At 30.6% G+C, this 26,992-nt stretch overlaps 1 protein-coding gene across 1 annotated transcript in view; it reads left to right on the plus strand.

Moving 5' to 3' along the window:
• The window catches only part of LOC135124393 (uncharacterized), a 171,496-nt gene that overhangs the window by 113,017 nt on the left and 31,487 nt on the right, over positions 1-26,992 (plus strand). The window contains exon 2 of the mRNA XM_064049439.1: positions 25,780-25,994. Coding sequence (XP_063905509.1) covers positions 25,780-25,994 — 215 coding nt within the window. The remainder of the gene's footprint in view (positions 1-25,779; positions 25,995-26,992) is intronic.

A 26,992-nucleotide genomic window follows, 5' to 3' on the forward strand; every position in this document is an offset into this window, starting at 1 on the left:
CGTAATAAATTCTCATTGTCAGAGGACGTTATACTTGAAATTTATTGGTAATACATCCAGCGTACTTTTTCACATGGTTATTTTTTCGTTAATGGCTGGTTTGAACGGTACTGCAATTTGTAATTGTCAGAGTCTAAATTTGTTTTAATAACAGTTCAATTATACAACATCGGAGCCTGCTGGTGGTAATTATCTTTAATTGGTTAACAGAAAATAAATACTAATTACTAATTATGAACAATACATGAACCTTATATGGATGCTTCCAGCAGAAATATAAAGCCAACAACAATTAATCACAGTGTGTAAAAATTGCGAAAAACGTCTTGTCAGTACTTTGCAATTAATTTTAATTAAAAACGACAATCTGTATGGTTAAAAATTACAAAATATATGAGCTTTCTTTTAAAGTCATGACGTAACATTTGCTACAGTTTCTAATAATTTTTCAAATTAAGTGTGACGGTAATTTATAATTTTGTGGACCATAACTAGCTTATTTTTCTTTTTACCAACTTTTTTCTGGTAAGTAATATTTCAAAAGTGTTTACAAATATCGATTTAAATAGGGCCTCCCTCGATATAAAACAAGAGTCATTCAACAAGTTCTCAATCGGCGTGTTATGGACTGTAGGTCATTTCATGAAATCTAAATCCCTAATTTCATTAAGACGATCAGTTCAAGTACGGTCTTTCAGGAATTTTAAATTTAAATTTCCTCTCAAAAAACAGACCGTTATCCACACCGTTTTCTTGCTCTTGTCGATAGAATGACAATGAATTAAACGACTCTTTCTTCGTAAGGTAGCAATGAGATGACAAGTTTTTTCATCGAGATCTGCATTTGCTGGAAATTTTGATATTGACGCTAAAAGATGCAACTCAATCGTTTTAAGAATAACTGACATGCAGTTAATTATTATTATTATGGTACTAAGGATGCATTCACGAAAATGAGTGAAAAACTGAAGAAAATAGGAATTTTGTGTTTTCCATTTGTTAATAGTTTCATGTTTTTCTTTTGTTTGTACGTGTTTAAGTTTGCGAAGAGGATGAAAGGTATTTTGAGGATATTTTTCACTTTTTGTTAAGATCTTTTTTGAACGAAACAGTGGGCGCCAATTTGTTAAAAAAAAAAATAGTTGAAGTTCCAAGAGTCCTGCAGATTTTTTCACAAACAAAACTCTTGTGGACCCCAAGATTAAATAAATTTTTGCAAAATCAAAATTTTGTCAAATTGTTTCAAGATTCTTTAATTCATTTAACAATAAAATATATGTTCCAAAGGTTCTTTCAAATTCTTTTAGAAACAAAACACTACCATAAGCAGACCTAAAGATTCTATAAAATTCTTAAGAAAACAAGATAGCACGTGCTTAGAGGATTCTTTCATATGTTCTTAAAAAACACCTGCAGCCCTATGATTGTTTAAAACTTTGTTGTTTCGGATTTATTTCAAAAACAAGACAATGTAGAACCCCAAGATTCTATCAAATTCTTAAAAATGAAACACCAAAGAGTCCAAGATCTTTCAGTTTTTTTTTTTAATAAAACACCAGGATTCTTAAAAATCCTTTCAGATTTCTTCCAAAACAAAACACTAGGAGATCCAAAGACACTAAGGGTTTCTAAGATACTTTTACATTAAAAAAAAACACCAGAGACCCTAAGATTGTTTTAGATTCTTTCAAAAACAGAACACTATGGAACCCCAAGTTTCTGGCAAACTCTTTCAAAAATAAGACACCAGGGGTTTTAAATTTCTTTCATATCCTTTCTAAAGCAAAACTCTGGGGACCCCAAGAAACTTTTAAAGTTCTTTAAAAATAAGATATTAAGGGTTCCAAGATTCTTTCAGATTCCTTCAAAAACAAAATACTAGGAAACCCAAAATTCTAGTAAATTTTTCGAAAAAAAAAAAGCACCCAAGATTCTTTCAAACTCTTTTAAAAACAGACCCCAGAGTTCTTAAAATTCTTCGAGATTCCTTCAGAAACAAAATACTAGGAGATTCAAAGATTTTATCAAATTCTTTCGAAAAGAAGATACCACGTGCTGCACATTCTTAGAAAAAACACCAGGGACATTAAGAGTGTTTCAACGATCTCAAGGCTGTGTCTGATTTCTTCAAAAACGAGGAGCTCAAGATTCTATCAAATTTTTTGAAAAAAAGGACACCAGGGGTTCCCAACTTTGATTTATATACTTTCTGAAACAGAACTTCAGAGGCTCCAAGATTCTCTCAAATTCTTTCTTAAAGACCAAGGTTTCTCAATTCTTTCAGATTCCTTCAAAAACAAAAACCAGGACACTCGAAAATTCTACTAAATTCTTTCGAAAGGGAGACACCACGTGCGTCGAAGATTCTGTCGTACTCTTAAAAAACAATCGAGACTCTAAGATTGTTTCAAATTCTTCAAAAAAAAAAAAAACCCAGGAGTTCCCAAAATTCTTCTTCAGGCTTCCCCAAATTTTTTCAGATTCCTTCAAAAATAAGAGACTAGAAGACTCAAAAATTGTTTCAAATCCTTTTTAAAAGAAGAGGCCGCGTACTTAGAGGATTTTTTCAAACATTCTTAGAAAAACATCTGGGACCTTAAGATTGTTTAAAACTTTTTTCAAAAACGAGAAAACAAAGTTGTTTCGGATTCTTTTAAAAACAAAACACTGTGAAACCCCAAGATTTTGTCAAAGTCTTTCAAAAATAAGACACCAGAGGTTCCCAAGTTTCCTTTTCATTCTTCCTAAAACAGCAATCCACATCCTCAAGATTCCTTTAAATTTTCTTAAAAATGAAAGATCTTTTAGATTTTTTTTATTAATAAAATAATAGGGTTCCAAAAATTTCTTTCAGATGCCTTCAAAAGCAAAACACTATTAGATCCAAAGGCACTAAGTGCTTCTAGGATTCTTTCATATTCTTAAAAAAAAAACACAGGAACCCGAAGATTCAGATTCTTTCAAAAACGGAACACTATAGAACCCCAAGAGTCTGTCAAATTCTCTCAAAAATCAGACGCCGGGGGTTCCTAAATTTCTTTCATATCCTTTCTAAAGCGAAACTCTGGGGACCTCAAGATTTTTAATTTTTTTTCTAAAATAAAACACTTGGGATCCTAGGAATCTTTTAAATTTCTTTAAAAATAAAACACCAAGGGTTCCAAGATTCTTTTAGATTCCTTCAACAACAAAAAACAAGGAAACCCAAGATTCTATTAAATTTTTCGAAAAGAAAGCACCCAAGATTCTTTCAAACTCTTTGAAAAACAAGACCCCAGAGTTCTTAAAATTCTTTGAGATTCCTTCAAAAACAAAACACTATGAGTTTCAAAGATTCTATCAAATTCTTTCGCGAAGAAGATACCACGTGCTTCACATTCATATAAAAAATAACACTAGGGACTATAAGAGTGTTTCAACGATCTCAAAGCTGTGTGTGATTTCTTCAAAAACAAAACAACGGGGAGTTCAAGATTCTATATATTTAAAAAAAAAACACCAGGGGTTTCCAACTTTGATTTATATCCTTTCTGAAACATAACTTCAAGAGTTCCAAGATTTTCTTAATTTTTTTTTTTTAAATAAAACACTACCGACTTTAAGATTCTTTTAAATTCCTTTAAAAATTGAGCACCAAAGACTGCAAGAATTTTTCAGATTCATTTAAAAGCAAAAGACCAAGGTTTCACAATTCTTTCAGATTCCTTCAAAAATAAAATACTAGGAGACCCGAAGATTCTACCAAATTCTTTCGAAAAGGAGACACCACGTGGTTCGAAGATTCTTTCACATACCCTAAGTTTGTTTCAAATTTTTCAAAAAAAAAAGGCTAGGAGTTTCCAAAATTCTTCTTTTTTCAGATTTTTTAAAAGCAAAAGACCAGGCTTCCCCAAATTCTTTCAAACTCCTCAAAAATAAGAGACTAGAAGACTCAAAAATTCTTTCAAATCGTTTTTAAAAGAAGAGACCGCGTACTTCTCTTAAAAACAGAACACTATGGAACCCCAAGATTCTGTCAAATTCTTTCAAAAATAAGACGCCCGGGGTTCCTAAATTTCTTTCATATCCTTTCTAAAACAAAACTCTATGGGCCCCAAAATTGTTTAAATTTCTTTCTAAAATAAAACACTAGGGGTCAGAAGAATATTTTAAATAAGACACCAAGGATTCCAAGATTCTTACAGATTCTTTCAAAAACAAAAGACTAAGAGGCCCAAGATTCTATTCAGTTTTTCTAAAAGAAAGCACCGCATGCCTCGAAGGTACTTTCACATTCTCAAAAAAAAAAGAAAAGCACCAGGAACCACACTAGTGTTTCAAATTTCTTTCAAAAACCAAACGTAAAGAGCCCCAAGGTTGTTTCAGATTTTTTTAAAATCAGAACACTGTAAAACCTAAAGATTCTATCAAATTTTTTCGAAAAGAAGATACCACGTGCTTCAAAGATTCTTCAACATTCTTAAAAAACAATGGCGATTGTTAGAAATTCTTTCAGAAAAAAAAAACAAACACCAAGGACTCTAAAGTTGTTTCTGATTCTAGAACATTATGGAACCCGAAGATTCTGTCAAATTCTTTCAAAAATAAGACGTCATGTCCTTTCTAAGGCAAATAACTCTAGGAACCCCAAGATTTTTTTTAAATTCTTTCTAAAATAAAATACTAGAAATTCCAAGAATCTCTTGCAGTTCTTCAAAAATAAACAGCAAGGGTTCCAAGACTCTTTCAGATTCCTTCAAGAACAAAAGACTAGGAGACTCAAAGATTCTATTAAATTCTTTCGAAAAGAAGACACCACGTGCTTGGAAGGTTCTCTCAAACATCTTTTAAAACAACATCAGGAACTATAAGATTGTTTCAAGTTGCTTTTAAAAACTAAGTACCAAGGGTTCCACAGTTGTTTCAGATTCTTTTAAAAATAGAACATTGTAGAATCCCACGATTCTGACAAATTCTTTCAAAAAGTAGACGCCAGTTTGTAATAAAACACCAAGGACTCCAAGATTCATTTAGATTCTTTTAAAAACAAAACATTAGGGGACCCAAGGATTCTATCAAATTCCTTCAAAAGAAAACACTAGAGGTTCCCGAGTTTCTTTTTCATTCTTTCTGAAACAGAACTCCGTAGCCCTAAGATTCTTTTAACTTCTTTCTAAAATAAAACACCAAGGACTCAAGACTCTTTCGAGATTCTTTTAAAAACAAAACAGCAAAGTTTACCAAGTTCAGAATCCTTGAAAGACAAAACACTAGGAGATCTAAGATTCTATTAAATTTTTCGAATAGAGAGCACCACTGTCTCGAAGATACTTTCACATTCTTCTTCTTCTTCAAAAAAAAAGAATGATCAGGAATCAGAAAATGTTGCAATTTCTTAAAAAAAAAACACACATCAGTTCCAAGGTTGTTTTAGATTCTTTTAAAAGCATTTTTTTTTAATTTGTTTCTAACATAAGCGCTCCCCGATTTTTTCAAACTCTTTTAAACACAAGACACCAGGGTTCTTAAAATTCTTTCAAACACCAGGGGTTCCCAATTTTGTTTTATATCCTTTCAGAGGTCCCAAGATTCTCTTAAATTCTTTCTAAAATAAAACACTACTGATCCCAAGATTCTTTTAAATTGTTTTAAAAATTAAACACAACGGCTCCAAGATTTTTTCAGACCATTTTAAAAGTAAAAGACCAGGGTTTCTTTCAGGTTCCTTCAAAAACAAAACGCCAAAGCCGAATTTATGTGCCCTGCTTTAGCAAGGAATTTATTCTGAGTCATAAACAAGTCATAATGTTCACAAAATAATATTAGGGTATTACAGCTTAATTATCAAGTGGGAGTTTATATCTTATCGCTCATGAAGTAGTTCATACTTAATTAGTATTATAATATACATCTCACTAGATTAGGTTAGATAGCTACAACATTCTGCAGAGGTGAAAATATTGTTGTGAATTAATATTTGCGTGTTAATTGTCCCTTGTCTACACTTACATACTTCGCGTAATAAATTGCAGTAAATTACTTTTATCGTATTAGAAGAATGTTGCTTACATATTTTATACGTCGCGTCGTACAAATAACAAAAATACTGTGCTATAAGCTAGCAACAGAATATTTTTCGAGAAATCCAAATGTCAAAATTAAATGTTTTTCTAAAATATGTAGTCAAAAATGATATTAAATAAATGCTTTCTACACAGTCTTGTTTTTTCGACCGTTTATCTCCGCTCTACCATCGGAACTTTGCTCCTTCAGCTAATTACAAGCAGCATCCTCACCAAAGTTATAAATCGTGGTCTTCCATCCTCAATAAAAAAACTCACCTTAAAATCGAAAACATGACGTAATTACCTTGCACAATCTACAAACAGTGTACTTCTCAAGTAGTAATTACCGACACTGGATGGGTACCAGAATTTTTTCAACACCTTAATTTATTAAGCCGTGGGTTTGTCGGCTTCGCACAAAGCCTTTCAAACGAATTAATTCGCCACCAACGTGCCACATCGGCAAAAAAATTGCAACCAATCTCTATAATAACAGATCACGTTTTCAGCATTGTTGTAGTGGGTGTTGCAAAAACTAACTCAATAGTACGAATTCTATCCGGTTGGTACTTCTCTCACAAGACAGATTTGTGGAAGTAAGTGCACATTATGTCGGAAAATTGCTGTGTTTAGTAAAGTATATCATGTGCAACAGAGGATAGAGAGGGCGATTAAATGCTACATTATGCTGCATACTTCAACAAGTTTGAAAGATGGGACTGACGTTGGAAGTTGAGACGGGCTGTAGATCTTCAGTTCCGAAGATTGGGTAAGGCACGAATTCGCTTTTTAGAAAGGATCGATAATGTTTTAGCAATTTACCTTCACTATCACTGCAGGAAATGACACGGTAATTGTAGACAGGATAATGCATCGTCCTTGGGATTTTATTGTCGGACAATTATTTTTTCTGTGCGGTTGTGAAGTGTTACGAAAGAATCAGGATGTTATAAACAAAAAGTCGGTGCGGAATTGCATCCCAGTCGTTAAAAAACTTTTACCCAAAACTCGGGTTCGATTATCTTTATTTATAGTAGCGGAAATATTAAATGTGACCTTTGCAAGGAGCATGTCCTTAGAGGTATAGAAAGTTCAGATTGTAGAACAAAATAGGCAAAAAAAGGATCAGAAATATATATAACTAGCGGACCCCGTGAACTTCGTTTCACTTACAATTTAATTTTGAATCTGCAAAACCGAATGCTTGGAAATCTTGAAGATGTTTTAAACATATGACAAGCATAATAAATTTTTATTCAAAATATATTTACTTATCCCATCCAAAAAATTGATGACGTCTGCCCAAAATTTTGCCTAATATAAAATCCACAACTAATAAAATGAGTGACTAATTTCATTGGGTCTTAATTAAAGACGAATCTCATCTTGGCTAACATGATATTCTGTAACAGACAAGAGTGAAATTATTGTACGTAGTTTGTGCATTTTATCGAATTTACAGAAAATTTTAATATGTTAAGAATTGTTCTAAATTTGCATTTTGTTCGAAAACATCCCAAACTTTTGAAAAATAGGATTAAAGCGATTAAAATTCTACCTATTGTTTTCTTAATATACACACCCATTTCTTCATAACAAGTAGGTACTTAGAACATTGTTAAAATACTACACTTTTGCAAGGAAATATGGATTTTGGAATTATGCAAAAAAAAATTATTTCCATTTTGAACATGTTTAACTTTCATGTTGTGGAAAGAAGAAAAAGCAATTTAAAACATGTTTAAAATGGAAAATTTGTATAAGGAAAAATATTTCCTTGCAAAAATGTGCCATTTTAACCATGTTTCAAGTTTCTTGTTATGAAAAGATGGCTAAGTATATTAAAAAAAAACGACTAAATATAAGCCCCGCCCACCCGCTCTATCCCAATTCTGACGATTTTTTTATTCGTCGTGAGTCGAGGGGCGGAGCTTAATTGTAAAATCCTTATTTCTCTACCAGAAATTACCATGTGAAATATGTTTGTAAGTAATCGTGTTATACAACGAAAACTAAACGTATTAATTCAAAAAGAAAACCAAAAGAGAAACCCCACCCATCCGTCTAGATCTCATTGGTAATGAATTGTTCATTCGTTGTCAGACCGAGGGGCGGAGCGTAATTGCAAAATCGATATTTCCCTATACAAATTTACCATTTATTTTAAACATGTTTTAAGTTTCCTGTTCTGAAAGGATGACTACACATATTAAGAAAAAAAGGGAAAATGTAGCCCCGCCCACCCGCCCTATCTCAATTCTAATATATCAATATCCAAAATAGGATGAGACTATACTTGTGATTTATCATTCCATTCATAATTTTTAGTTTTTTTATAGGGGGTGTCTCAAAAAAAATTAATCACTGAGTCTATATATTTTATTGCTTGAATCGAGAATTGCAAAACTGAATTTTGAAATATTGCAGACGTTTTGAAGTTACTGTTCGACTTGGTAGGTTTTTAATCAAAATACAAGGTGACTGCGAAATACATGCAAAAAAAAAAATGGGGAATAGCTCACAATATGATTATGTCACTGGGTAAAATTCACGGTCCTAAGTAGTAGCAGTGTCTAGAAAAAATTATTTGAAATTAAATGTAAATTGTTGTACGCGCCGCTGGACTGTTTTGTGACCTACATACTTACTACAATGAATGGAACAGAGCGAGTCGAATTAATAACCAAAAAAGTTACTTTATCAGGCACTTTTTTAATCGCAACGTGAAAAACACGAAAAGGGCCAGTTAGCATCGAGCGGTCGGTGAAATCGGTTTATGGTGGAGTTTTCCCATGCAGATTGTGTCGAAATGGTAATTGGTGTGCGTGAACATTTGCATTAATGGTACAGCAACTCCGAGATCATGGTACCTTCAACTTCAAACTCACGATCGTGGCCGTGATGGGGCAGAAAGGAGAATTTGGATTTTCGCAGCTTGTAGTGCATCCTACATTAAAAGAATACGGCCACATCCATACCATGTTGACAAAGTACAGGGTTTGGAGCCCGCTGTGTCCACGTTGTGTAACTCACTTTTTGTCCGATGGAACTCCACGTATTCGTCAACAAGTACGATTTCAAGAGACGGTTTTCGATAAATGTGTATCAGTTGGATGAAACAGTTCGTTTGTGGAAATCAACAGTGTCCAGAAATTATCGAAGAACTTCAACAAGTGAAAGTGGCAGCCGCTACTCCGGTGTTTTTTTACCTATCAACAAACCTCTTGCGACGCTCTGAGGCCTGTATTGCTAGTCAAGGACAACATTTTCAACATTTCTTGTAAAAAGGTAGTAGCATTCTAAGTTGCTCTTATTTCTGTTCCAATAAACAATGTAAAATCGTTGTGACAAGGACCAAACATCCGTCAGAATCAAAACTACCAAAAAACTTTCACACTGACCTTTAGCGATGAATGAGTAAATGAATGAACGAATGATAAGCAGCAAAAAGTCGGTTTTACTTTTAATTGAAACTGAAAGTGTTTAGGTCGTTTTTATTCGAACGTTTTTCCAACTCTGTTTACAAGGTGGCTCAGTGCCTTCGTATCGAGGGTGGTTCATGGGGGTTTTGCCCCATTCGATTTTTAATTTGTTTTTTCTATATTTCGGCTCTACTAGGGTGGGGGATGCCGTGGTTAAAATATTTGCACTTATTTCGCAGTCACCCTGTATATCTGTTTATCAAGATGACGTCATCTCAAGATTTTGCCGAATAAATCCTATCTAAAATGTGCAAAATGTCATCAGTATATTTTCGTAATTTATCATTGCATTCATATTTTTTAGATTTGCTTTTATAGTGACTCAAAAAAACTATTGAAATACATTCGAAGTGGCGATTTCCATACAAAATTTTTAGAATTTTTTGATTTTTTAGCTGTTCTTTTAAGTTTTCCCCATTTTTTTTTGTTTATAAACCGTCCCCGTAATATAAAAAATTCTTCAAATCGGTCAAGCTGTTTTTGAGTTTTAGCGAGACTAACAGGAACAGCAACTAATTTTTATTATACAGAAGATAAAAAAATGGGTTGGTGGTAGAAAGATGAAAATTTAGAGTTATATGCATTTTTTGATGCCAAATCTTGAAAAAATAAAAATAAAAAATTTTGTCCAAAAAATAAACAAAAATTTTTTAGGGTGGTCCATCCTTATCACTTAGGGGTACAAAAAATAGTTTACAACCTATTCTCAGACCTACCGAATATACATAAAAAATTTCATACAAATCGGTCAACCCGTTTCGGAGGAGTTCGGTTACAAACACTGTGACGCGAGAATTTTATACATGATGCATAATTATTTTAGAACAAATTTCATTACCATAAAAAAATTATACTGAGTCGACCTTAAAAGATAGACATATGCTGTCGCGGACTTTTCTTTAGAACTTTTAGAGGGGAACAATTTCGTCATACATGATTTTTACGTAACTTTAACCGTTTAAGCAGCGTAAGCAACGGAAGCTGTCAAAGGAGGAATAATTTTCCCGTTTTTCCGAATTTTTCATTGCTACTTCGGTCCTATTAATCGTAGCGTGATGTTATATAGCCTATATGTAGATACGATAAATGGACTATCCAACACAAAAAGATTTTTTAAATTCTAACCAGTAGTTTCTGAGATTAGCGCGTTCAACCAAACAAACTCTTCAGCTTTATAATATAAGTATAGAAGTATAGAAGTATAGATAGGCAAATAGATAACAAGTAGGGCACAAATAAAAGAATTTTTCAGATACATATTTATTAAGGCATTTGCTCTAACTTTGCTCTTTATATATGAAGCTCGGAATTATATGCAGAAAAAAACACGTAAATATACGTATACATATGGAGAGAAATTTCGCATTAAGTATATGCAAAAAATTGCTAAAATATGCAAGAAAAATTGCTTTTTTACACATTAATATTTTTTTCATTTTCTTACAAGTCTATAACTTAGATAATACATACTTATTTAGACTTAAACCACACATTTACAAATTAAAACTAACTACGGCGGTGTATTCTATTACTCTATTAATTAGCAATCTTATTGACTAACTAGCTACTCTCTTGAAAAATATTATTATTTACATTTATTATAATGTTTTTCTAGATTTTCCATTTTAAATGAATGTCTTCGATCATTTCAAATATATAATAATATAACTGAAACGATATCTAAACTGCATACAACCAAATCTCCAGGACCAGATAGTATTACCCTGGGTGTTCTCAAAAAATGCCAATGTTTGTGCCAACCGTTAAAGATTCTGATGGAGCAGAGAATATCTCAATTGCCAAAATCATTTTTATCTTAGCAGGTGCTAGCCTCCCCCATCCGCCCTCTCTTTTCTGAAAGGGTACCTAATTTGCCAAAATCAGGTTTATCATAGCAGGTACTAGCCCCGCCCACCCGCCCTCTCTTTTGTTACAGGATATCTCATTTGCTAAAATAACTCTTATCTTAGCGGGTACTAGCCCCGCCCACCCGCCCTCTCTTTTCTTGGAGTGTAACTCATTTGCCAAAAACTGTTTTATCCTAGCAAGAACAAGCCCCGCCCACCCGCCCCCTTTTTTCTTAGAGAATATCTCATTTGCCAAAATCACTCTTATCTTAGCAGGTACTAGCCCCGCCCACCCGCCCTCTCTTCTCTTAGAAGGTACCTCATTTGCTAAAAGCAGTCTTATCTTGGCATGTACTAGCCCCGCCCACCCACCCTCTCTTTTCTTAGAGGGTATGTCATGCCAAAATCAGTTTTATCTTAGCAATTACTGACGACTAATTTTAAAAAAAATTATCAAAATTTGGGAACATTGCGAGCTTATTTAGATGCACAAGGCAGGAATTTTTAACATTTTCTCTAGTGTTTAGTGGGTTATGCTTTTGGATTTTTCTTTTGTTGGTTTTGTTCTTGTTTATTATTATAAATGTCTTATTAAATGTTTTTTTATGAATAGTAATAGGTACATAAAGATTAATGACTACTAGTTTTTATGGTTATTCAGGTTTTGATTTTTGAAAAAAAAGTTTTTTATAATTTCAGCTTTTCTATTATCACTACACTTTGAATTGTTACCAACATTTGCTTTTTCAATCCCTCTAAAAAAATGATGACGTAACGACACTCTATTAGACGAAGTTCGTCTCTAATCTCAGCTTCACATATCAGGTGATCCAAAAACCACGGAAAAGCTCTGGTCCGTTGTTAAGAAAGCTCTATAGAATTAGAAAAAAATGGTTAAAATATCCCTGCACACAAACTTTTGAAAATATTAAAGTTCAAAGTAGAAAAATCAATTTTGTAATTATGATTTGCTTTAATGAACTGTATAACTAATAAACAATTTTAAAACTGTAATTAAATTCACATTAAAACACGAGAATTACGAAGTTAATTTAACTTTGAAGTTTAACAATTTTTTTAGAATTTTTTAGAGCCTTCTTAATGACGTGCCATCGAGCTTTCCTGTCATTTTTCGATCACCCTTATAAAAGTGATCATAAAAATACAAAACGAATAAAGTGAATTTAATATTTTAACTAAATCACTCAGTAGTCAGAAAGTTACGGAATAAAAATTCCTATCCCCTTTAAAAAATTAGTGACGTCATCCAAAAAATTATTAAATTAAAAGTGCATGCGTTGAGTACACTAATAATAAATAAATAAATAAATAATACGCCTTTATTTTATCAATGGTTGTAAAAAATTTCAAATTAGTCTTAGAATTTTTGAAAATGCAGTTGTCTTAAAAATAGTGCTCCACTATTCCCACCAAAAATAGAAAATTTCTGAGTAAATACTTTTGTTCCTTTCGTTATTTTACAGTGAAAAAAGGTTGGATTTACATCATAAAGAATTTTTTTATAATTTTTTTGTACTGAAGAGTTAATCCACCCTTTTCGAGACACCCAGTATATGACATAGTATTTAATTTTGATGTGGACAAAATTTTCCCCTACAGTCACATATGGATATTTTTTCACTGCCGACTCAAACACATGAAAAATTAATGACTTTCGGTCGCGAAGTTCTAAAAACAGATACAGGTGTGTTTTTGCCCCCGTAACCCCTAATAAATTAGTACTGACAGGTGTTTTATAATTATAGATGGCTTGTTCGATTCTTTCGGTGTTAATAGCAACTGTCGGTAATAAATCTCACTCAGAACTAACACTCATCGATAATGATTTACTAGGGACCGAGTGGTACATATAGAGTTCTAGATACGTCTGAATCGGGCTTAAAATCCTCTGAAGCTGTAAACATTAACTACCTTAAGACATATTGCGACGCAATGGAGTGAAAGTAGCGCTAAACAATTAAACCCACCACAACAAGCCCTAATCCATTTATCTCCTCCCCGTAACCGACTTCGGCTTAGATTCATCGATTTTAAAACCAGTCGATATTTTGAGCAAACCGTTCCATTAAAGAACCGCTGCAGAATAAAGCCCAATCCGATCTATTGGTGTTAATTGGAATTTAATTGTGTGTGACGAATCGGCGAGCAGCAAACCCGTTCGACTAAAACTTATTTAATTTGGGTCAGTTTTTTGCGCCACAATCGGCAATCGGATGTCGAAAAAACTGTGGGAAACTGTTCAATTTTTGATACAAAGAAGCCCGACTGCGTGCATCCAATATTTACGCTACAAGAGAAGGGTGTAAATTTTTTAGTTTTTCAGGTCCGATAGCGAAGAAATGACTTTCCAATATTCGCATTTTCCATAATTTAGCGGTTTGCCTGTTTCTTATCAACCGCCGCGTCGTATATAATACGCGTTTTTTTTGTACACGGGAGAATATTATTCTAACGGTCCCGGCGGTGATGAACTTGTTACCAGTTTTGCTTAAATCAGAGCGGATTTCTGGAAAATCGACAAAAATTTAAATTATTTCAGTTTTGAGAAATGCGAGGTAATTTCGGTACAGTTAGGCTATTATTTCGCAATTTGCAAATTTAATCGTGAGGTTTTTTTCTGTTTGTTCTTTTGCCAAGGATGTGCCTGGTTAGTTGCACACAATTAAAGATGATTCAAAAAATTGCATGGAGATGACCGCGTAATTAACAAAAAATCGGAGATGGGGCTTTATTACCTTGAAGAAGTTTCAGGTTTCGGATCGCGATTAAATCTGGGAGAGAGACTGCGAGGCATAATGTTTTCGTGGAAATTTGGTGGCAAGTTTTAATCAGTCACAGCTGAAGTACAGTGCAACAAATCCCGCTTCTTTGAAAAAATACTTGTTTTGCGATTTTTTTCTGGTAACCTCTGTAAAGTTAAAACCAGTGGAGTAAATAAAACTCACGTACTTTTTTGACTTGAATTTTTCAATTCACCAATTTTTCTTTTTTTTTTGTTACTTTAGTTTTCCGATTTACAATTTTTTTCAATTTTCGAGTTTAAATTTTTCAGTTTTTCAATTTTCCAGCTTTTGAATTTTCAAAGTTTTCTATTTCGAATTTCTCGAGGTTCCAGTTTTTAATTTTCCAGTTTTTCGATCCTTTACTTTTTCATTTCTTCAAAATTTCAATTTGCAATTTTTCGTTTCGGCTTTTTATTTTCTGAATTTGTACATTTTTTCGCTTTATCGATGTTCGGATTTTATAATTTTTTGTTTTTTCAATTTAAATTTTTTTCGATTTTTCGTTTCTTCAATTTTTTGAATTTGCATTTTTTCACTTTTTTTTGTTTCTTCAATTTTACTATATCAACTCTTCGAGTTTCCATTTTAAAATTTTTATGTTTCATTTATTTCATTTTCGTGATGTTTCAATTTTTCTAACTGCAATTTCCCGAGTTTTAAATTTTTAATTTTTCAATTTTTTATTTATTCAATTTTTGATTTGCAATTTTTCTAGTTTTCATTTTACTTATTCTTAAATTGGCACGAATCCGACCCTGTTAAATGTTCTGGTGAACTAGTGTTATCATTGCACTACTGTCAATCTCTTTATTGGCAATAAAATTTTATAGGGTATATTTATATTTCCCAAACTATAAACATGTTATAATAATTATAACTGAAAAAAAACTTTTTCAATTTAACGATTTTAGAATTTTTCCATTTTTCAATGATTGGATTTTAAATCTTTTTCATTTAATCGATTTTTCAATTTTTCGATTTTTAATTTTTGAATTCCTCATATTTAATTTTTCAGATTTTGGATGTTTCAATGTTACAGTTTTCCGACTGCACAATTTTGACGATTCTATAATTTTCCAGTTTTATAATAATTGGGTTTTTCAATTTTTCGATTCGATTCGTTTTTTTTTTATTTAAATATTTCGATTCATTAATTTTTTCGATTTTTAAGTTTCTCGATTTTTAGTTGTTCAATGAAAAAACTGCAAAATTGTGAAATCGAAAAATCAAAAAACGAAAAAGAATGAAATGAAAGCTTTAAAAACCTAAAAACTAGCAATGAAGAAACGAAAAATTGGAAAATGGAATGATTAAAAATTGAGAAACTTCAAAACCGAAAAAATCAAAAATTGCAAATTTGAAAATTTGGATAAGCGAAAAATTATAAAATGGAAAAACATTAAAAAAATAAAGGAAATGAAAAATCAAAAATTGTGATATAAAAACGAAAAATTAAAAATTTGAAAAATTGTTCAAATGAAAAATTATAATAAAACACAAGAATTTGAACAATTGGGGACACGAAAAATTGAAAAATCCAAAAATGGCAAAATTAAAAAACTGCAAATCGAAAAACTGAAGAAACGAAACATTATGAAACCGAAACATTGAAGAATGGAACAATTAATAAAATAAAAAATGAAAAAACGAAAAACTGTGATTTCAAAAAATTCGTCGAAGGTAATTAAATCCCGATTTTTCGAAAAATTGTAAGGTTTGTTTTACCGAATTTTATTTTTTAAGATAATCCTTATAAGTTAAAATAATCGGGTGTTTAACTAAAAAAGTCATCAAGTTGGCGTTGAAAAATCACTTTCTCAATTTAACGATTTTAGAAGTTTTCCATTTTTCAATTTTCCGATTTTTAATTTTTGAATTCCTCCCATTTAATCATTCAGTTTTTGGATTTTTCAATGTTACAGTTTTCCGAGTCCACAATTTTGACTATTCTATAATTTTTCGGTTTTATAATAATTGGGTTTTTCAATTTTTCGATTCATTAATTTTTTCGATTGTTAAGTTTATCGATTTTTAGTGTTTCAGTGTTTCAATTTTTTCGAATCAAAAAAATGAAAAAACTGCAAAATTGTAAAATCTAAAAATCAAAAAACGAAAAAGAGCAAAATGAATGCTTTAAAAATCTAAAAACTAGCAATGAAGAACTTGAAAATTTGAAGAAACGAAAAATTGGAAAATGGAATGATTAAAAATTGAGAAACTTCAAAACCAGAAAAGTGGAAAATCGAAAAAGCGAAATATTGTAAAATCGAAATATTTAACATCAAAGAAATCGGAACATTGGATAAGCAATCGATAAATTGCAAAATTGAAAAATTAAAAAGTTGGAAAATCAAAAATTGCAAATTTGAAAAATTGAATAAGCGAAGAATTATAATGAAAAACCAAAAATTGCAAATTTGAAAAATTGAATAAGCGAAGAATTATAATGAAAAACCAAAAATTGTGGTATAAAAACGAAAAATTAAAAATTTGAAAAACTGTTCAAGTGAAAAATTATAATGAAAAACAAGGACTTGAAAAATTGAAAAATCCAAAAATTAAAAATTGCAAATCGAAAAATTGAAGAAACGAAAAATTTGAAGAATGAAATGATTAACAAAATAAAAGAATGAAAAAACGAAAAACTGTCATATGAAAACATTCGCCTAATTTTATTCTTTATGACAACCTTTAGAAGTTAAAATAAAGATATCGGGTGTTTAATTAAAAAAGTCATTAAGTTGGTGTTGAAAAATTATATTTTCAATTTAACGATTTTAGAATTTTTCCGATTTTCAAATACTGGATTTTAAATCTTTTTCATTTGTTCAATTTTTCAGTTTTTCGATTTTTAACTTTTGAATTCCTCATATTCATTAATTTTTCAGTTTTTGGATTTTTCAATGTTACAGTTTTTCGGCTTTACAATTTTGACGATTCTATAATTTTTCGGTTTTTCAATTTTTCGATTCGATTCGTTTTTTTTTATTTAAATTTCTCAATTCACTAATTTTTTCGATTTTTAAGTTTCTCGAATTTTGGGTTTCCAGTGTTTCAATTTTTTGTTTCTTCAGTTCAGTTTTTTCGATTTTTTAACAAAAAAAAATAAAAAATGGAAAACCTGTAACATCGTAAACATGAAAAATCAAAAAACGAAAAAGTATAAAATGAAAACTTTGAAAAATCGAAAATTAACAATCAAGAACTTGAAAAATTGAAGAAACGAAGAATTGGAAAATGGATAAGAAATCCATAAATTACAAAATTGAAAAATAAAAAAATTGGAAAATCAAACATTGCAAATTTGAAAAATTGAATATAAGCCAAAAATTATAAAATCAAAAAACATTTAAAAAACAAAGGAAATGAAAAAACCCAAAAATTGTGATATAAAAACAAGAAATTGAAAGATTCAAAAATTATAATCCTGAAAGAAATATTAAAAAAAATAATGAAATGACATGAAAAAACTAGAAACTGCGATAAGTATGAAATCGGGAAAATAAACAATAAAAAACAAGAACTTAAAAAATTGGAAACACGCAAAACTGAAAAATCCAAAAATTAAAAATTGGGAAATTGATCAGTCGAAAAGTGAAACATTGTAATACCTACCCAAAAATCGCAAAATTAACAAATTGAAAATAGGAAAACTGAAAAACTGAAGAAACGAAAAATTATGACAACCAAACATTGAAAAATAGAATGATTAATAAAAATAAAGAAAAAGAAAAAACGAAAAAATTGGCCGAAGGTAAATAAATACCGATTTTTCGAAAAATTGTAAGACTTGATTTAGCGCATTTTATTTTCTATGACAACCCTCACAAGTTAAAATAAAGATATCGAGTGTTTAATCAAAAATGTCATCAAGTTGACCTTGCTTTTTTTAAAGAAGAAAACGTAGAGAAAAGCGCATGGGTTTTACTATTTCATACTGCACATAATTGACTATTGATAATTGACATTTCCGCCTTGTCAGCTGTCATCGATTAAATTTGAGGTTAATTGTAGACATACTTCACAATGTTTACAAAAAATCAAAGCCAACTTGATGACTTTTGAATTGAACACCCGTTATGTATGTAATATTAACGTAAATGTAAAGTCATCAAGTTGGCGTTGCTTTTTTGATAGAAGAAAACCTAGAGAAAAACGCATGTGTTTTATTATTTCATATTGCTCTATATAACATTTCCGTGTTGTCAGCTGTCATCGATTAAATTTGGGGTTAATTATAGACATACTTCACAATGTTGACAAAAAATCAAAGCCAACTTGATGACTGAAGTAACATTAAAATAAATGAAAGGAGATAAAAGAGAAAATTTTGATTAACGACTTACTCAAACAACTACGAATTTATGAAAATTATTTATAGACGTGAGTAAAATCTTTGAAAAAGCGGCCGAAAAATCCGTGCTTTCACAGTTCCATTTTATTACCAACCGCCAAATACCTCTTGGCCGACTTTTTACAGCCGAGACATCGGCCTCTGAAAGGAATTTCGTAATTCAACAAACTTAGGAGGCAGGACATGATTAAATTTTTGATTTAGCACTAAATAAATTCCCGGAGTGCAAATATAATGAAAGTGATAATACTCGAGAAGTCTGTGGGTCTAAGTTAAATAAATCATCTGGGTTAATTATCCTTCTTGAATACTTTAAAGGGAGGAAACTTTTTTCAACAATTTTGTCCGAAAGTTGTCGGAAATTGGGTCAAGTCTCCCCTGTATTTTCGCATCGAGACCTCCCTGGCGACGCGAAAGCGAACTCGAACATAACAGGGAGAAAGTAAGAGGTGTAAAGAGAACGGTTAGACAGCCCATTAATATAACGTAAAGACAACAAGGCTATGTTACACTATCTGACCCAGTTCGAGCCACTCTGAGCAAAACTCGTTGCATTTTTAAAATCTGGCTTATCTTTCCCTTCAAGGGTTGGAGCGAATTTAAAGAGATTGTGGATCGCTTGTAATGAAAACATAGGGAAATTCGAGTAGTTGAGCCTGTTCGTACATTAAAAGAGAAATTGTCATAACACAAAAATGTATCATTTAGAACATGCAACAATCGTTTCATTGTACTGTCTTGTGTTGTGTTCGTTTTATTTGTAAAAGTAGCAATAAGCTTGACTCTAAAAATTACAGAGAATTTAATTTGACTTCTCCTATAGTTAAATGGTGGAATTCTTATTGCTGACTACCTAGATGATCACGTACACCACTTTTCTATAGTACCAAATGAGCAATCTAGTTTTACAAAAGGTTACAAATACGTTGAGGTTATCCCACCTTTTATCCTGTCTTAATGAGATTGGTCTACATCTTTTGATAGTTCTAAAAACGTTGATGTCTATTTCAGGCCACTGACAAACTTCCAGTTATTCAAGCTTAAAAGATTCTTTACTTTCCTGGAATGGGTGTTTTCTTTCTAACAGAAAATTCTCCGTTATGGTTGGCAAAGCTTTAAGCATCTCACATGTTGTATTTGAATGGTGTGCCGCAGGGATTTGTCTAAGTCCAAAGTTGTTTCTTTTGTGTTCTACTGACATTCTTAGATCTACAAAACGAAACATAAAGTGATATTTGGGGTAACAGAAATCCCGGCATTGATTACCAGATTAATGGTACCAAGTTGCTGAGTGTGTTTAAATATAATGATGATGATAATATATATGACTGATAGTATTTTGAGACGGATCAAAAAGGCCAATTCTCAAATATATGTTTTATTTCGAACTTTTGACAGTAAAAACATAACAGTCGTGTCAAAATTTTTCCAAAGTTATGCCAGGTCAATTTTGGAATTTGTTGTTTGGTTCCCAGAATTTGACAGAAATATAGAACTTGTCATTCGAAAAGAGTTCAAAGTCTGGATACCTAGATACATATTTCAAATTCTTGAGAAAAGAAAAATCGGTTTTTAAAAACAAAACCTCTTTTATCCTTTTTTCTTTCTGAATATATATCGCATTAAATTCAGTAATAATAATAATAATAATAATGTTTGAGTGTTGGATTCATTAGTTTTTACTTTGCGTAATTTTTTGTGTTCATGGTAACCTGACCAGACCTAGGTTGAATATTTTTTTAAGAGAAGGACACCTATTTACCATGTGGGCAATGTGGGACTCTCACACACTAGATCGTTGGCTGATATATTCGCTAAAAAAAGATCCCATTAATTTCAACTTTTAGCCTTCAAGAAGTTCTAAAATTTAAATTCGAGTAGCCACAGGATTAAGGCGAAATTAAGAATCAAAATCCACCATACAAGAACTTTCCACGTCTTAATAATTAAAAATCGAGAAACTGAAAAATTGAAATGTGTATTTAGAAATGGAAAAATCGAAAAACTGCAAATTGAAAAATTGAAAAATCCATAAATTAAAAAGCGAGAAATTAAAAAATCCAAAAATGGTGAAATCGAATAACTGAAGAAATGAACACTTGAGCAATTGAAAAAGAGGAAAATTTTAAATTGAGTACTCGAAAAATTGCAAATCAAAAAAATTAAAAAAAACGACAAATTAAAAATTGGAAAACTGAAATTGAACAATGAAAAAATTGTAAGACGGAAAAATTTCAGATATCTAGAAAAATCGAAAAGTTCACAAGTTGCAAAGTCGAAAAATTGACCAATTTCAAACTGGCGACAAATTGACAAGTTGAAAAACCCAAAATCAAGCAAATGAATCATCGAAAAATTGAAAAACCTAATAATTTACAAAACATATTATGTACCAAAATATCCGAAAATTGAAAACACGAAAATCAAACGTTAAGAAACTAGAAAATCGAAATAAGTGTGTATTTAATAGAAGTTAAAAAATCTAAAAATTGAAAAATTAAAACTAAACATTTGAAAAATTGCAAATCGAAAAATTAAAATATCCAAAAATTGTAAAATCCAATAATTGAATAAATGAAAAAAGTGAAAAATTTTAGATTGAGTATTCGAAAAATTGCAAATCGAAAAACTGAAAACTCGAAAACTTAGAACTCGGAAAACTGAATATTTAAAAAATTGAAGAATTGAAAAATTAAAAATCCAGGAACAGAAAAATGGAAAAACGGTGACATCAGAAAATTTCAAATCGAAAAATTGAAGAAATGAAAAGAAAAATTGAAATCTTGAAAAATTCACAAGTTGCAAGGTGGAAACACTGGAAAATTTCAAAAATTGACAAACTGAAAAATCAGGAAACTGAAAAAACAATGTTTAAGAAACGGAAATTCAAAATTGAAAAATTGAAAAATCTAAAACTGAACATTTGAAAATCTGCAAATCGAAAAATTGAACAAACCAAAAATTGTAGAATCGGATAATTGAACAAATGAAAACTTCAAAAATGGACAACAGGAAAATTGCAAATCGAAAATCTGAAAAAGGAAAATTTTAAAAATCGGAAGCTGAATATTCTAAAAAATTGAAATATTTAAATATTAAAAATCCAGAAACAGTAAAATGACAAAAAGCCGTAACTTAGAAAAATTTCAAATCGAAAAATTGAAGAAATGAAATGAAGAATTGGAAAAACAAAAACTGTGAAATCGAAAAGTTAATGAAATAAAGAACTAGAAGATCAAGAAACTAAGAAATTCAAAAGTTGAACAGTCGTAAAATTTCAAATTGCAAAAAATAGAGACATTAGGAATCGAGCAATTAAAAAATATAAGTATTATGTACCAAAAATCATAAAACTGAAAAACGTCAAAATTGTAAGTTGAGAAGCTGAAAAATCGAAATATGTGTGTAATTGCAAATCGAAAAATTGAAAAACCCAAAAATTGTAAAATCGAATGACGGAATAAACGAAAACTTGAAAATTTTGGGAATGGAAGAAGTGAAAAATTTTAGATTGAGTAGGTACTCGAAAAATTCTAAATCGAAAACTGAAAAAGCGAAAACTTAAAAATTGAAAAATTCAAAATTCGGGAAACGTGGAAAAATTTAAATATGTATGTAATTTCAATTCGAAAAATTGAAATGAAATAAAAACTGAAATATTCAAAAGTTCACAAATTGCAAAGTCGAAAATTGGAAAAATTTTAAAAGGGAGACTTAAAAAATGTAAATAAAAAAATTGAAAAATTAAAATTTAAAAAGCAAAAACTGACAATTTGAAAAACTCAAAAATTAAAAATCTTGTAATTGAAACATCGAAAAATTGGGAAACTGAAAAATTGAAAAATCGAAATAGACACCTTCTAAAAATTCGGAAAACTGGAAAATCGAAAAACTGAAAAAGCTAAAATTAAAATTCGAAAAAAATTTAGAAATTGAAAAATCGTGAAACTGCAGATCGAAAAATTGAAAAATCCAGGTATTAAAAAGCGAAAAATTGAAAAATCCAAAAATGGTAGAGTCGAATAATAATTGAAGAAATGAAAATTTAAAAAATTGCAAAAGTAAAAAATTTGAAATAGAAAAATTGAAAAATTTAAAACTGGCGACAAATTGACAACTTGAAAAACTCAAAATCAAGCAAATGAATCATCGTAAAATTGGAGAACCAAATAATTTAAAAAATGAAAAATTAAAACATCAAAAAACTGTAAAATCGAAAAGCTAATGAAATTGGAAAATCAAAAAACTCAGAAATTCAAAATTTGAACAATCGAAAAATTTCAAAATACAAAACTGAAAAATTGGAAAACGGAAAAACACGAAAATTAAAAGTTAAGAAACTGAAAAATTCAAATATGTATGTATGTATTTATAAAGAAAAACATCTAAAAGTTAAAAAATTTAAAACAGAACATTTGAAAAATTGCAAATCGAAAAATTGAAAAATCCAAAAATTGTAACCTGGAATAACTGAATTATGAAATGAAAATTTGAAAATGCAAAAGTGAAAAATTTTAATTTAGTACTCGAATAACTGCAAATTGAAAAACTGAAAAAGCGGAAATTTAAAAATCGGAAAACTGAAAATTCCAAAAATTGAAAAATTAAGTCCAGGAACAAAAGGGAAAAAACTGTAACATCCAAAAATTTCAAATAAAAAAATTGAACAAATGAAATAAAAATTGAAATATTGAAAAATTCGTAAGTTGCAACGTCGAAAAATTGAAAAATTTAAAACTGGAGACTTGAAAAATGCATATCAAAAATCTGAAAAACTAGGTAAAAATTAAAAGACTTAAAAATGCAAAAATTGAAAAATTTAAATTTAAAAAGCGAGAAACTGACAAATTGAAAAATTCAAAAATTAAAAATTGTGCAATTAAAATATCGAAAAATCAAAAATCTGAAACATGGAAACATTAAAGAAATGAGGGAGATCAAAAAATACAAAAATCCAAAAGCTGAGCACTCGAAAAATTTCAGATTGCAAAACTAAAAATTTGAGATAAACTGAAAAATCGTAAAATTGAAAAAAAGAAAATTGAAAAATCGAAAAATTAAAGAATGAAAAATTTGAAAGTTCAAAGGTTAAAAACTCGAAAAATTGAAAAATTTAAAACTGGACATTTGCAAATCTGCAAATCGAAAAATTGAGGAAACCAAAAATTGTAGAATGGGATAATTGAATAAATGAAAACTTGAAAAATCGAAAAAGAGAAAAATTGCAAATGGAAAACCTGAAAAAGCGAAAAATCAACACAGAAAAACTGAATATTCAAAAAATTGAAAAATTGAACTATTAAAAACCAGAAACAGAAACAAGAGTGAAACATCGAAAATCGAAAAACTGAAAAATCAAAAAATCGAAATAGAAAGAAAATTAAAAATCGAAATAGGTATGTCTTTAGAAATTGAAAAATCAAAAAACTGAAAAATCCAGAAAAAATTAAAAAGCCAGAAATTGAAAAATCCAAAAATGGGAAAGTCGAAGTAATGAAAATTTGAAAAATTGAAAAAATGGAAAATTTTAAATAGGGAAATTTAAAACTGGCGACAAATTAACAAGTTGAAAAACCTAAAATCAAGCAATTGAATCATCGCAAAATTGAAAAACCAAATAATTTCAAAAATGAAAAATTAAATATCGAGAAACTACAAAATTGAAACATCAAAAAACTCTAAAATCGAAAGACAATGAAATTCGAAGATCAAGAAACTCAGAAATCCAAAAGTTGAACAATCGAAAAATTTCAAATTGCAAAACTGAAAAATTAATATATTATGGAATCGAGCAATTAAAAAATCTAAATATTATGTATCAAAAAATCTGAAAACTGAAAAATACGAAAATCAAAAGTTACGAAAGTGAAACATCGAAATGTGGATGTATTTACATGTCAAAAAATCTAAAAATTGAAAAATTTTAAAAGTGTAAAATCGCATAAATAAATAAACGAAAACTTGAAAAATGGAAAAAGTGAAAAATTTTAAATTGAGTACACGACAAATTGCAAATTGAAAAACTGAAAAAACGAAAATTCGAAAAATTGAAAAATTAAAGGTCCAGGAACAAAAATGGAAAACTTTAACATCTAAAAATTTCAAATAAAAAAGAAGCAATGAAATAAAAATTGAAATATTGAAGAATTCACAAGTTGCAACGTCCAAAAATTGAATTTGAAACTAGAAACCTAAAAATGCAATTCAAAAAATTGAAAAATTTAAATTTAAAAAGCGAGAAACTGGAAATTGAAAAACCCAAAAATAAAAGATATCGAAAAATAAAAAAACTGAAACATGGAAATATTAAATAAATGAGGGATTGGAAGATCAAATAACTACAAAAGTGGAAAAGCTGAGCACTCGAAAAATTTCAAATTGCAAAACTAAAAAATTAAGATAAACTGAAAAATCGGGAAATTGAAAAATCGTAAAATTGAAAAAACGAAAATTAAAAATAGCGAAATTAAAAACTCGAAAAATTAAAAAAATTAAAATTGATTAAATATAGGTAGAAGGAACAAACTTACAAAAAATAAAAAAAATTGCAAATTCCAAAGTTGATAAATCGATAATTGACCTGAAAAATACGTGGCCTAGTCTGACTTGACTAGACCTTACCTGATTTGACTTGATTTGAGCTTACTTGACCTGCCCTGACCTGATTTGACTTGACCTGACCTGACTTGATGTGACTTCAGGTCCTGATCTGGCTTGACCTGTCCTGACCTGATTTGACCTGGCCTGACGTGACCTAACCTGACTTGACCTGAACTGATTGATTGTGTCTAAATATTAAAAACAAATGAAACATTAAAACATTAACCAAAATTTGGCTACACATAATTCCAGAAAATTCTTGACCTTATCCTAATATATTTTTAAATAATTTAAATGAAATATAGCACGTCGTTTAACGACAATTCCATAATTCATCCCAATTTTTAAACATTTTGTGATGTTTTTATATAAGTTTCTCAAAATAACGATGAACATTTTTATACAAACAGTCATTCTCGCTATAAACACTGATTGAAATGATATATATAATTGAAATAATGAACACAACGTCAAAATAAAAACAAAACACTTCGAATTTCTCTTTAATTTCCAACAGGATTTATGTTTGAATTGAGCAAAGCACCCCCTCACTCTTCACTCCTGCATCCATCTCTTCAAAAAACCGTCGACGTCATCACAAAAACCCTCTCTCACCAAATGACTTACGTTATTTTCTAATTTTTCCAGTGAGCCCCAAAGTGAAGTGCACCCCCGAAACCATGAGGATAGAGATTCCCATTTCCCCATCCACCAAGAACGTTTACCTGGAAAGCTTGCGCGACTACCCCGACCCAGCGTGCAGGCCCCACACGGCGGGTCCCTCGGGAACTCTGGCTGTCTTGGAACTCGACCTCAGGGATGTTTATCGATGCGCTGTCACCAGAGTCGTCAACAAACAGACGGTAGGAGTGTTCTTTTCAATTAATCGATATCAGCGCCACCTGGCTCGCTTCATCCCCTTTTAAAATCCCTATTATTCCGGGCGCGTTGCTTTCTTTGCGCGATTTATATGCATAGGAGGAAATTGGTTTCATGTATCTGTTTCTGTTTCTGCTTCGAGCTACATTAAGATTGTTGTGTAGGGGAGGCGAGGGAAGTGTGGAATGAATTTTACATATTTCATATTCTGCTCGCGCTTGTAATTTATGGACATGCCCGTTTGTGCATTTTATGGGTTATTTTGTCCGCTGTTACAAGGAAATGGATGGTTATCAGGAGTTTTTGGCGAGACTAGAGCATGAACCAAAAAATCAAGAAAATTGATTTTAGAAGAAATATGTGTTTAGGGGTATAGAAAATTCACATTTTGGAACAAAATACGCAGAAAACTGAATACATACTGAAATGGGTTATGCTTTACAAGTAAGGAAAGTTTATTGTGAGTAATTTTCAGTTGACCCCGTAAAAGTTGCAAAACCTGTCAAAACACCCCAATTTAAATAATTGTTTTAACATCTGTTGGTCCGAACTGCATCTCATAAAGCATGGTGTTGCGCAATAAACCCAGATTTCAAAATTCATTATATTTGGAAAAGAAGGTCAACACCTTTTTGTGTGAAATTAATGAACGCACTAACATTATACCCAGCGAATTCTTTCGCCGGTTCCATTTTTACTGTTACTTAACAAAGAACTCTCCGAAATAACTAAAAACTTCTTCCGTTTTAAAAAGCTCGCTATTTCTCAATTTTTATTCCCTTAAAATATTAGTGTAAGCTCCGGCGTGAGAACGATAATCCTTTTACGGTTTAAATTCGCTCCAGTTCGACGACAAAGTCTGTTTCAAAAATGTCGTCGTTTTATGTTTTAATAAAGAAGTTTTAATAGGATTTAGTTGCAAACAAAAATGAAAGATGATATTAGAGAAGGAGCTATAAATTCATAGTAAATTGCCTCTGTA

The sequence above is a fragment of the Zophobas morio genome, unplaced genomic scaffold (genome assembly GCF_036711695.1).
Source record: "Zophobas morio isolate AGI-343-1 ecotype UQ-CSIRO unplaced genomic scaffold, CSIRO_AGI_Zmor_V1 ptg000007l, whole genome shotgun sequence".
Lineage (NCBI taxonomy): Eukaryota > Metazoa > Arthropoda > Insecta > Coleoptera > Tenebrionidae > Zophobas > Zophobas morio.